This window comes from Ornithorhynchus anatinus, chromosome 14 (genome assembly GCF_004115215.2).
Source record: "Ornithorhynchus anatinus isolate Pmale09 chromosome 14, mOrnAna1.pri.v4, whole genome shotgun sequence".
Lineage (NCBI taxonomy): Eukaryota > Metazoa > Chordata > Mammalia > Monotremata > Ornithorhynchidae > Ornithorhynchus > Ornithorhynchus anatinus.
The window spans coordinates 51,518,827-51,532,245 of NC_041741.1; the positions used below are offsets into that span (position 1 = coordinate 51,518,827).

General features: G+C 46.2%; 1 protein-coding gene across 4 annotated transcripts in view; it reads right to left on the reverse strand.

Moving 5' to 3' along the window:
* FBLN1 (fibulin 1) overlaps nt 1-13,419 on the reverse strand; it is an 81,887-nt gene that overhangs the window by 44,214 nt on the left and 24,254 nt on the right. For 2 of the 4 annotated variants that reach the window (XM_029079158.2, XM_029079160.2), the window contains exons 3-5: nt 10,561-10,693; nt 4,911-5,097; nt 1,400-1,453 (exon numbers count right to left, since the gene is read on the reverse strand). In XM_029079158.2, the coding sequence (XP_028934991.1) occupies nt 1,400-1,453; nt 4,911-5,097; nt 10,561-10,693 (374 nt within the window). Of the gene's footprint in view, nt 1-1,399; nt 1,454-4,910; nt 5,101-10,560; nt 10,694-13,419 lie in introns of all 4 variants that reach the window. The other 2 variants (XM_029079157.2, XM_029079159.2) reach the window with 1 other exon arrangement.

Below are 13,419 nucleotides of genomic sequence, written 5' to 3' on the forward strand. Positions count from 1 at the left end.
GGGTGGGCGGGGGCGGCGTTCAAAACACACACAAGCACCTCCTGCCAACTTCTCCTTAGTTTTATTTAATTTGTATTTTTAATAGGATCCGTTAAACGCTTACTATGTTGACTCATTGCGGGCAGGGAATACGTCTGTTATATTGTTGTCCTCGACCAGGTGCTTAATACAGCGTTCTGCACACAGTAATGCTCAATAAATATGACTGATGTGCCAAGCACGGTCCTAAGAGCTAGGGTAGATACAAAGTAATGAGATTGGACACAATGTCCCATACAATAATTATGGCATTAGTTAAACACTTACTATATTCAAGGCACTGAACTATGCGCTGGGATGAATAAAAGCAAATTGGGTTGGACACAGTCCCTGTCCCTCATGGGGCTCAGAGTCTTATCCCCCATTTTACAGAGGAAGTAACTAAGACATAGAGAAGTGAAATGACTTGCCCAAGGTCATCCAGCAGACAAGTGGTGGAGTCAGGATTAGAACCCCAGGTCCTTCTGACTCCCAAGCCCAGACTCTATCCACTGGGCCATGTTGCTTCTCTAAACAAGGGTTGCCCGGAGCGGGATTCATACCCATGGATCCTGAGGGATCAACAATCTGAACACAGAGGCTGAGACCGCTCGTCCGTGTTGTCTCTCGTGAAATTATACATTGAAATTGATTACAAGAAAAGGAATCATGGATTTCGCCATGGTATTGGTTAAGTGTTTCCTAGGTGTTCAGGCACTACGCTAAGCCCTGGGGTAGATGTAAAATAATCAGCTAGGACCCCTTCACTGTTCCACTCAGGAATCGCCTTCTTAAGAGGCAGGGAGAACTAAAGTCTCTTCTCCATTTTACAGGTGAGGAAACCGAAGGCCAGAGAGGGAAAGTGACTTGCCCAAGGCTACCTGGGGACTCCCAGCCCCAAGCTCTTTCCACTAGATCACACTGCCTCTACTCGAAAAGTACCAACTACTTGGCATTTGTAAAGCCTTTTCTTTTTTCCCCAAACCCTCTCATGTGGGTTATAACCCTCTCATGAAGGTTATCTCCCATTCTGCAGATGAGGCCCAGAGAGGTTAAGAGACTAGCTCTAGGTCACACAGTGGGCCAGTGACTAGAAATGGGGTAACAACTCCTGAGCCCTGGCTCTTCAGGGCAAGGCTTCAGCTATTTTAACATCTGGAAGAGTGGCTTGACCAGCGTCATACAGCAGAAGTGGCAGAGCCGGGATTAGAACTCAGCTCCTTCTGACCACCAGGCCCATGCTCTATCCACTACACCATGTTGCTTCTCACTCTCTCAAGCACTTAGTACTGTGGTCTGCACACAGTAAGCACTCAATGAATACCACTGATTGATTGATTGATTCAGCAGTCTTGCGGGGAAAGAAATGGTCAATTCTTACCTCTGCAGCGGTCATGAAGATAAGGGTCTTCTTGGTCTTCTTCAGGAATTTTATCTACGGAAAAGAAGGCAGAGAGGAAGTTAAAATAACCTCTCAGTTTTCCTCCCTTAATAGAAATTCCAAACCAGTCTTCATTAACTCTTATAATAATAAGTCTACCCAACATTACTTCAGCTTCTCCAGAGATTCCCTTCCCACAAAAATCAACCCTGAAAATTGTTTGGACTGGCTCAGATCTCTAGACTATCAGCTCGGGGAATGAGTCTGTTTATTGTCCTACTGTCCTCTCCCAAGTACTTAGTACTGTGTTCTGCACACAGTAAATGCTCAATAAATACCATTAAATGAATGAACGAATGCTTGGAACTTTTCTAGGGAAAAGTTCTGCTTGGGCCTGGTGATTTCAAGGAGTCAAATGGAAATAAGATGCCCGAGGAATGAAGAGCCTCCAGATTGTATTAACAAATGTAGCGTGAGAGATCCGAATTTCTTCTCGCTCCTAACCATTTCCAGATCAACTGGCAACTCCTCCCTGACTTGTCTGAGGTGGTAAATAGTGCTTGGCCACTACTTTTATTTATTTTTGTGTCTACAACACATTCTCCCAAACCGGAAATGACTCTCTCCCACTCTGGTTCCCAGGGACTGGACACCAGAGGCTGCTGACCACCATTTACTAGTCACTTGGGTTGGGCCTACAATCCCTCATGCCTGATAGGGCCAACTTCTCCTCGACACCACAGAAAGCAACTTCCCGTATCCTAGATGGAGATGGTTGTGAAATCCTCTTGGGCTTCCCTGACACAAAGAGGCTTCTTGACTCTCAACCCCTCTAGAAATGTGCACTTCTTTCTAATTTGGTCTCTCGCTAGCCTGGCTAGTTATTCTATGCAGGGTTCCCCTGGCTCCAGTCGCCACTGCAAAAGTAAGAAATACAGCATGGGAAGCAGTGTGGCCTAGTGGACAAGAGCATGGGAGTCAGACGACCTGAGTTGTAATCCCAGCTATGCCACGTGACTCTGGACAAGTCACTTCACTTCTCTGGGCCTCTGTAAAATGGGGATGAAGACCGTGAGCCCCATGTAGGGTAATAATAATTACAGTATTTGTTAAGTGCTTACCGTGTGGCAAACACTGTTCTAAGCACCGGGGTAGATACAAGGTAATCAGGTTGTCCCATGTGGGGCTTACAGTCTTAATCATTCATTCATTTCATTAATAGTATTTATTGAGCGCTTACTATGTGCAGAGCACTGTACTAAGCGCTTGGAATGTACAAATCGGTAACAGACACAGTCCCTGCCCTTTGACGGGCTTACAGTCTAATCGGGGGAGATGGTCAGACAAGAACAATAGCAATAAAATAATCCCCATTATAGATGACATAACAGGCACAGGGAGGTTAAGTGACTTGCCTGAAGTCACATAGCAGACAAGTGGAGGATCCAGGATTAGAACACACGTCCTCTGACTCCCAAGTCTGAGCTCTTGCCACTAGGCCATGCTGCTAGTATCCATGTAGGATATGGATTAGCTTGCGTCTACCTCAGCTCTTAGTACAGCCTAGCTCATAATAAGAGCTTAACAAATGCCACTAAAAGAAAAAAAAAGGACAACCTCTGCAGTTTCTGCAAATGAAAGGCTGGATAATCATTATGGTATCTATTAAGTGCTTACTATGTGCCAAGCCCTGTATTAAGAGCTGGGGAAGATACAGGATAATCAGACCAAACACAGTCCCCGTCCCTCATGGGGCTCACAGTTTAAGAGGGAGAGCAGAAATTGAATCCCCATTTTACAGATGAAGGAACTGAGGCACAGAGAAGTACAGTGATTTGCCCAAGGTTACACAGCAGACAAGGAGCAGGGCCAGGATTAGAACCTAGGTCCTCTTACTCCTAGGCCCAGGCTCTTTCATGATGCTTCCCCAAAAAAGGCAAAATAGGAAGACTGATCAAATAGCCTCCTCTCTGTGTAGCAAGTTCGAGCACCAGATCAGACCAGATGAGATGCTGTGAATGAAAAAATGGCTGATTTTTTTTTTTAATGGCATTTGTTAAGCACTTACTGTATGCCAGGCATCAGTTCTAAGATCTGGGGTAGATACAAGCTCATCAAATGGACACAGTCCATGTCCCACAAGGGGTTCACAGTCTTCATCTCCATTTTACAGATGAGGCAACCGAGGCCCAGAGAAGTGATGTGATTTGTCCAAGGTCAAACAACAGACAAGCAGCACAGCCAGCATTAAAACCCGGGTCCTTCTGACTCCCAACCCCGTGCTTTATCCACTAGGCCAGACTGGTTCTCTATTTAGAGGGAGAATTTTGAAGGCGATGCATTATTCCCTGGGAAACAGGAGGCTGTAACTTGGGAATCTAACCAAGTCATAGTCTGTTGGATCACAGCTATCACCTCATATATTTTCATTGCTTCAGTGTCTCAGACCACCAGAAGACAGTATTATCAAGAAACACATTTGGTCCATGGGAACAGACTCCCTCAGTTTGCTACCGGGAAGTTTTTTATGCTGAACCTAAGAAATTCAAAAGAAGGGACCAGAAGGCAGCCTCTTGGAAAGACTGGAAAATGAAAGTGACGACGTGCAGTTCGCATTCAAGTTTGTCTACTCTATGAAGGAATGATTTCTCATGGGAATCTTGACTGGAGAGGAGGAAATCCAGGCGCTCTCTCTCTGAAATCCCCCGTCAAGTGCCCATTCATGCTCAAATAATAATAGTAATAATAATAACAACTGTGGTATTTGTTAAGCACTTGCTATGTGCCAGGCACTGTACTAAGCACCGGGGTAGATACAAGGTGATGGGATTGGACACAGACTTTGTCCCACATGCTGCTCACCGTCTTAATCCCCATATTCCAGATGAGGGAACTGAGGCCCAGAGAAGTAAAGTGACTTTCCTAAGGTCACCCAGCAGACTGTTGGCAGAGCCAGGATTATTCATTCATTCAATCGTAATAATAATAATAATAATGTTGGTATTTGTTAAGCGCTTACTATGTGCCGAGCACTGTTCTAAGCGCTGGGGTAGACATAGGGGAATCAGGTTGTCCCACGTGGGGCTCACAGTCTTAATCCCCATTTTACAGATGAGGGAACTGAGGCACAGAGAAGTTAAGTGACTTGCCCACAGTCACACAGCCGACAAGTGGCAGAGCTGGGATTCGAACTCATGAGCCCTGACTCCAAAGCCCGTGCTCTTTCCACTGAGCCACGCTGCTTCTCTGTATTTACTCAGTAAATCGTATTTACTGAGCGCTTATTGTGCACAGAGCACTGTATTAAGCACTTGGGAGAGTACAATACAACAATAAACAGACACATTCCCAGCCCGCAATGAGCTTAGAACCCAGGTCCTTCAGATTCCCAAGTCCCGGGCTCTATCCACTAGGCCACGCTGCTTCCCCTGGCCTCCAGCCCTGGACTCTTTCGCCCCGAGGCCCGTGAGCGAACCAGACGTCAACAGACCCAGAGCCCCGAGAAGATCACCTATTCCCAGCGGTTCCTCGGCTTCTTTCTTCTCCGCGTCTGGCAGCAGCATCTCTCCGCCCTCTCGGCCCCTGACGCAGCAGGCCCGGAAGACCAGTCCGCACTGGTAGCCAATCAGGAGGCTGTACTCGCAGCTCTGCCCCTGGGCGTGGGCCGCCTTCCCCAGGAGGCAGCAGTGACAGCACTTCTGCTAAAACCAAGAAAAGCACAGAAGGAAAGCTATGTTGGGAGAACGGTCAGAGGGACCCAAGGAAGCCGGAAAGGGGGAGCCTCTTGGGCCTCTGCTCCTTCTGTCCTTCCAAGTTGGGGTTGGCAAAGGGCCCGTTTGACGAGCAGGGTGACCCGAGGATTCTGGGGGGAACTCCGGGGGCAGGGAGGCCTTCAGGCCCCAAGATCTCTTCGTCCTCTGTTTCTTCTGTCCTTCGTAGTTGGGGTTTCCAAAGGGCATTTTCTCTGCTTGCCGGGTGGGGAGGGGTTGGGGCGAGCGACCTCGGGGAGTGTCATTTTTTCCCCCGGGGACCAAGGCAGGGAGGGACATAGGGCGGAGCGTTCCACGACATGAGTCCATAGAGAGTAGGGAGGGGAGGAGGAGGTCGCGGACAAGGATGACGATGAGAAGGTGAAATCTTGGGGCCTGACTTCAGAAACCAGATTAAGCGGGTCTGTATTTGAGGAAGTAAAAGAGATCCCAGCAGGGCAGTTACCAAAAACCGCGAAATGGAAAGATTGAACACATTAAGAGCCATTTCACCCCCAAGTCCCTAAAAGCTTCCACCCCGAACCTTTATGGTTGATTTTCTGGTTTCAACTGTAGGCCACAAATCACCCTCAATGCCTTCAAAATTCTGTGAGACCCCTGTTTTGGAGAACAATTCCTACGCTTGCATGGGTTTAAATAAGTAGGCCTGGCATTGTCAAAAGATTTCTCAGCCCTGCCTTGCTGCTTAGAATTCTCTCCCCTTCAGCTTTCTCCACATGCAGAGCCCTCCTGAAATCTCACACCACCTCCAAGAGGGCTTCCCGGATGACCTTTTTCTCTCCAGCTCTCACCGAGGCCGCCAGGCAGTTCCGGCCAACCACAGCATTTTGTAGATAGTGAATCGTGAACTCCGCTACTTCAGCCGTTTTTGAAGGCCAGTCCCACCTCTCCAGGGTGAGGGAAGAGGTGGGCAGTGATGTCACAGGGCAGACGGAGATGTCAGGAGGAGAATTCTGGGGCCACGACAGGTATGGCTCTGGCCTCAGAAGGTGCCATGTAATCTCTAACCCCTGACACTTCTGTGGCATTTATTAAATGCTTACTCTGTGCCAGGTACCATGCTAAGCGTTGGGGTAGGGCCAGAATCATCAAACCAGATAGTCTCCATCCCACATGGGAGTCCCAAGCGCTTAGTCCAGTGCTCTGCACACAGTTAATGCTCAATAAATATGATTGATTGATGGATTGATTGACGAGGCTTCTAACAGGGATGCAGGGCAGAAACAGTTGCAGGGACTAAGGGACTAGTCCCAGTGTGGCCACCAGCCTGCTAAGTGACCTTGGACAAGTCACTTGACCTGTCTGTGTCTGTTTCCTAATGTGTGGTTCAGATTTCTGCTCTCTTTAGTGCCTAGACTGGGAGTTCAGTGTGGGGCAGGGACTATGACTAATCTGATTATCTGTCTCCCCCTTCAGATTGGAAGCTTTTTGTGGGCAGGGAACGTGTCTTCCAACTCTGTTGTACTGTCCTCTGCCAAGTGCTTAGTACATTGCTCTGCACATAGTAAATGCTCAAACAATCAATTGATGATATTTTTTAAGCACCTACTGCGAGAAGAGCACTGTAATAAGGGCTTGGGAGAGTCCAGTACAGGGTTGGTAGACACACTGCCCGTCCACAACAAGTTTACAATGGAGCTACAATCAGTAAATACCACTGACTGCATTTCTCCCAGTACTTAGCACATCATATCTGCTCAATACCATAATAACAATTATTATTATCATTCCCAACTTCTCATTCCTGGAGAATGCAACTAAAGAGGCCCAGATTTCATTCATTCGGGGCCTTGTTTTGAAGTATACAAATGGCACTCTGCTGCAGGAGATGATAGGTCCGACAGGGAGATTTCACCCAGGAGTGTGACTGAGCAACTCTTGCTAAATAAAAAATTTGTTTAAAACTACAAGGAAAGATTTGCCTCCGGGAATTCAGTATGGCCAGCCAACATTCTTGTAATCCAACCAAGTGGATTCAGTTACATTTTCCAAAACTTTGATCCCATCAGTCCTGATTTATTTTCCCACTCCATGGGGGGTGACGAACAGCTTGGATCCTTTGACTTCATTTTGCCCTTTTCAAAATTGGGAAAGAATTCGGGTCGCTTCGACATACCCCAGGGCTGCAGAGAGAGAGATGGTCTGCTTGTGTGGAACACCCCTTCCCTGAGTGGCTCTTGCAGTCTGAAACCTGCTAGGACCTTGTACCCTCAAAAAGTAAGACCCTTCTCCCGTCGAAGCCGTGGCCCAGGACAGACTTTTGTCTCTGGCCGGGACAAGTCACTGTTCTGCAGCTCTTGAAAAAGGATCATTCAGATACGTTCAGAGTTGCAGTGCTGCATAGTCGAAAGAGCCTGGGCCTGGGAGACAGAGGACCTGGGTTCTAATTCCAGCTCCATCACTTATCTGCTGTGTAAATTTGGGCAAGTCACTTCACTTCTCTGGGCCTCAATTTCCTCAACTGTAAAACGGGGATTCAATAACCGTTCTCCCTCCTACTTAGACTGCGAGCCCCACGAGGGACAAGGATTGTGTATAACTTAATTAAGTCATATCTAACCCAGTGCACAGAATAGTATTTGACACATAGAAAGGGCTTAACAAATACTATGAAAAAAGGTCTGTCCTGTGAGTGCGGAGAGCCCAAATTGATGCCTTACACTAATCCCGTCTCTGCCACTTGTCAGCTGTGTGACTTTGGACAAGTTACTCAACTGCTCTGTGCCTCAGTTACATCATCTGTAAAATGGGAATGAAAACTATGAGCCCCACGTGAGACAATCTGATTACCTTGTATCTACCCCAGAGCTTAGAACAATGCTTGGCACATAGTAATGTCACCCTCAGGAAACCGCTGAATTATTTTTTTTAATGGCCCTTGCCAAGCACTTACTTTTCTGCCAGGTACTGAACTAAGCACTGGGTTGGATACAAGATGACAATAACAACAATAATAGTGATAATAATAATAATGTGTGGTCTCTGTTAAGTGCTTACTATATGCCACGCACTAGGGTATCCCAGCTCCGCCACTTGTCAGCTGTGTGAGTGTGGGCAAGTCACTGCACTTCTCTGTGCCTCAGTTACCTCATCTGTAAAAATGGGGATTAACTGTGAGCCTCACGTGGGACAACCTGATTACCCTGTTTCTACCCCAGCGTTTAGAACAGTGCTCTGCACATAGTAAGTGCTTAACAAATACCAACATTATTATACAAAATGATCAGGTCCCACACGGGGCTCACAGTGTAAGTAGGAGGGAAAACAGGTCTTGAATCCCCATTTTGCCGATGGAGGAACTGAGGCACCAAAAGGTTAAATGGCTGCCCAGGGTCACACAGCAGACAAGTGGCAGAGCCGGGGTTAGAACCCAGGTCCTATGTCTCCCAAGCCTGTGTTCTTTGCACTAGGCCACGGTGCTGTCTTGTCCCATGTTGATCACTGTCTCAGCCTCCTCACTGACTTCTCTGCCTCCTGTCTTTCCCCATTCCAGTCCATATTTCACTCTGCTGCCCAGATCATTTTTGTAAAAAAAAAAAAAAAGTTCAGTGAATGTTACCCAACTCCTCAAGAACCTCCAGTTGTTGCCCATCTACCTCCACATCAAACAGAACCTCGGCACCATCAGCTTGAAAGCATTCAATCACTTCACCCCCTCTTACCTCACCTCACTGATTTCCTAGTATGACCCAGCCCGCACACTCCACTCCTCTACCACCAGCTCCTACAATGTGCCTCAAACTTGTCTATCTCACTGCTGACCCTTTTCCCATATCCTCCCTTTGATCTAGGAACCCTCCCCACCGACATCATATACCAGACCACTGCTCTCCCCACCTCCAAAGCCTTATTAAAATCCCATATCCTCCAAGTAGCCTTCCCAATTAAAACCTTTTTTTTCCCCCACTCCCCCTCCCTTCTGCGGCACCCTTGCAGTTGAATCTGCATCCTTGCTTCATCCCACCCTCAGCCCCACAGCACTTATGAAATTCATTTATTTACATTAATGTCCGCCTCCCCCTATAGACTGTAAGCTTCTGGTGGGCAGGAAACAAATCTACCAACTCTGTTGTATTCTCCCGAGGGCTCAGTACAGCCCCACAGTACTTTTGTCCATATCTGTAATTTATTTACATTAATGTCTGTCTCCCCCCTCTAGTGTGTAAGCTCTTTGTAGGCAGGGAAACTATTGTTATAGTGTACTCTCCCAAGCGCTTAGTATAGTGCTCTTGACACAGCAAGTCAATAAATATGATTGAATGAAGGAAGGAATACAGAGCCCTGAAAACTGTAAGCTCATTGTGGGCAATGTGTCTACCAACTCCGTTCTGTTGTTATATTGTACGCTGCCCCTAGCTCTTAGGAGAGTGCTCTGCATACAATAAGTGCTCAATAAATGCGAGTGATTGATTGTAAGCGCTCAAGAAATACCACAGATGGATTGATTGAGTGCAAGTCCATCTATATCTATTTTTCTATCCTCGAGAGGGCACCCTTCCCTCGACTTTTAAAGTCACAGGTTTGCATCTCTCCCCAACTACTCAGAAAGATCCCAGGCCCTGGCAGGTAGAGTCCTTGGTCGTGGTTCACTAAGCCCAGACCCTCACAGGTAGAGCTAGCTACACCTGCCATTTTTGTCCGGGATTCAAGAAGTCCAATATTTATAAATATATTTATACTAACGTCTGTCTCCCCCTCTAGACTATAAACTCACTGTGGGCAGGGAATGTGTCTGTTTATTGTTCTATTGTACTTTCCCAGGCGCTTAGTAAATTGTTCTGCACATAGTAAGCACTCAGCAAACATTCATTCATTCAATAGTATTTATTGAGCGCTCACTATGTGCAGGGTACTGTACTAAGCCCTTGGAAAGTACAATTCGGCAACAATTGTACATATATTTACAAATGTAAACGTGATTGACTTACTGCCTCGCTTTACAATGAACCGACAACCCTCTGTTACAAACCATATGATGAAAAAAACTCCTTTTTGAACAAAGGTTTGGTGGGGTTTTTTTGTTGTGTTGTACTCTCCCAAGAGCTTAGTACAGTGCTCTATACACAGTAAGTACTCAAGAAATATGATTGATTGTTTGTCTTTTAAAATGGTCTCACTATGTACCAGGCACCATAGTAAGCACTGGGGTAGATACAAGCTAATCAGGTTGGACACAGTCCCTGTCCCACATGAGGTTCACCATCTTAATCCCCATTTGACAGATGAGTTAACTGAGGCCCAGAGAAGCGAAGTGATTTGTCCAAGGTCGCACGGCAGACAAGTGGCCGAGCCGGGAATTAGGTTATCGACTAACAGGCCCGGGCTCGTTCCACTAGGCCGCGCCGCTTCTCTGCTCTTGCCCCAGAGATGGCCATAGGGAACCCACTTCACCTTGACAAACTTGGCTTCATAAGTGGAGTTGTCACTGTGTGCAGCACACTCTTCCCCCTCGTTGGCAGCGTTGATTCCAGCAGAGCAGTGCAGTTCCTCCAGCTGGCTATGGCAGCACTGTTCCTGGACCATTCTGTTGGAGAAAGTCAATCAATCATATTTATTGAGCGCTTACTGTGTGCAGAGCACTGTACTGAGTGCGTGGGAGAGGACGATACAACAATAAACAGATATAGTCCCTGCCCACAGTGAGTTTACAGTCAGAGGAAAGGAATCAAACAACTGAAATGCTGGGGTGTTTGTTGGTTTTGGAGCAGTGGAAAAGGCAGCTGCTCTTGTTGTTAGGTGTCAGCTCCTTGAAGGCTGGGATGGTATCTACTAACTACTGTACTCTCCCAAGCACTCAGTACAGTGCTCTGCACACAGGACATCTGGTGGTAAGATCTTTGACAGCAGGGATCTTGTCTACTAATTACTGTACTCTCCCTAGCACTCATTACCATGCTCTGCACGTAGTACACTATAAGCTCCTTGAGGGCACCCAGCAGGTGCTCACAAAATGGGACTGATTAACTCAGTCGGTCAGTCAGTCATTCAATTGTATTTATTGGATTGGGAGAGGACAATAGAACAATATAACAGGCACATTCCCTGCCCACAATGAACTTACAGACTAGCGGGAGAGACAGACAGTAATGTTAATAAATAAAATTACAGATAAGTAGATAAGTGCTGTTATACTCTCCCAAATGCTTGGTACAGAGCTCTGCCCACAATTAGCTCTCAGTAGCTACCACTGATGATTGATCTTGGGGTGAAATGCTTGTATGTGGAAGGAACATTTTAAAACCAAATTTCCTGGGTCCTGCCACACTTTTCCTGACACCTCACAGAACCCTCTTAGAGATGTCTGCTATCTGGATGTCCTGTCTTATTATTATTATGATGACCATCATCATTATTCTTATCATTAATTTATTAGTTAGTTGCTTATTATGTACCAAAACCTGTTCTAAGCCCTGGGGTCCATATAAATTAGTCAGATTGGACACAGTCCTGTCCCAAACGGGGCTCACAATGTAAGTAGGGGAGTAAACAGGCATTGAATCCACAATTGGGAAGCAGCGTGGCTCAGTGGAAAGAGCATGGGCTTCGGAGTCAGAGGTCATGGGTTCGACCCCCGGCTCTGCACTTGTCAGCTGTGTGACTGTGGGCAAGCCACTTAACTTTTCTGTGCCTCAGTTACCTCATCTGTAAAATGGGGATTAACTGTGAGCCTCAGGTGGGACCACCTGATTACCCTGTATCTCCCCCAGCGCTTAGAACAGTGCTCTGCACATAGTAAGCACTTAACAAATATCAACATTATTATTATTATTATTATTATTATTATTATTAACTGCCAGAAAAGGAAATTGAGGCACAGAGAAGTGAAGTCATTCATTCATGGTCCTACAGAAAGCAAGTGGCATAGCGGGGATTAGATCTCATGTTCTAAAAGGATTAAGACTGGAAGCCCCTATGTGGGACATGGACTGGGTCCAACTTTATTATATTGTATCTATCCTCAATGCTTAGTACAGTGCCTGGAATATAGTAAATGCTTAACCAATACCATAAAAAAAGTTCTCTAACTCCCGGACCTGGGCTCTTATTTCGCTAGACCATGCTGCTTCTCACATTCCCACTAGCCTTAAACCCAGTGAATAAACATCTTACATCTAACCGCGTGTGAGGCTCTGGGGAAAGAGCTCAGCTCTGGGAATCAAGAGGCTTGATTTTAGCTCTGGTTGGGTCTACAATGACTGCTCCATAAAGGGTGAAGCTTTTTTATCTTTTTTTTTTTTAAGGAATTTGTTAGTGCTTACTATGTTTCAAACAGTGTTCTAAGTGCTGGGTAGATGCAAATAAATTAGGTTGGACACAGTCCCTGTCCTGCATGGGGCTCACGGTTCTAAGTAAGGGGCAGAACAGAAGAACTGGGACCCAAAGAATAATAATAGCAATAACCATGGTAATATTAAGCACTTACTGTGTGCCAGGCACTGTTCTAAGCGCTGGGGTAGATACAAGTTAATCAGTTTGGACAGAGTCAGTCCCTGTCCCCCATTGGGCTCACACTCTTAATCCCCATTGTTTCCAGAAGAGGTAACTTAGGCACAGAGAAGTGAAGTGACTTGCCCGAGGTCACAAAGCAAGCCAATGGCAGAACTGGGAGCCCATGCTCTTTCCATCAGGTCACACTGAATTATCATTATTATTATTATTGTTGTTATATATTTGTGTTTTATATTAAGCACTTACTAGTGTCAGGCACTGTTCTAAGCACCAGGGTAGATACAAAGTAATCAGGTTGGACACAGCCACATGGGGCTCACAGTCTTCATCGCCATTTTACAGATGAGGTATACTGAGAGCCAGAGAAGTGAAGGGACTTTCCCAAAGTCACACAGCCAGACAAGTAGCGGAGTTGAGATTAGAACCCAGGTCCTTCTGACTCCTAAGCCCAGGCTCTATCCACTAGATCACACTTCCTCCCTGAACTACACCTCCCATTCAGTCTTCTGGGCTATAGCTGAGATGGGCTTTTTTTATGGTATTTGTTAAGTGCTTACTAGATTCTAGACACTGTTCTATGTGTTTAATTCACTCTTGACCATCTCCATTACAGAGCTGACCAAAGGAATTCAGAGTAACCAGAATGCAGTGCTCAAATACTTCCCTGGTCCACACTTCAGGAGAAACTGCCAATCCACTTACTAATTGGATAAATAAACCCAAATTCCTTTCCTCTTGGTCTTATTTTCTTCTCCACAGGTTGCTGCTGAACCCTGCAACAGATGTCCAATCTCTCCATTC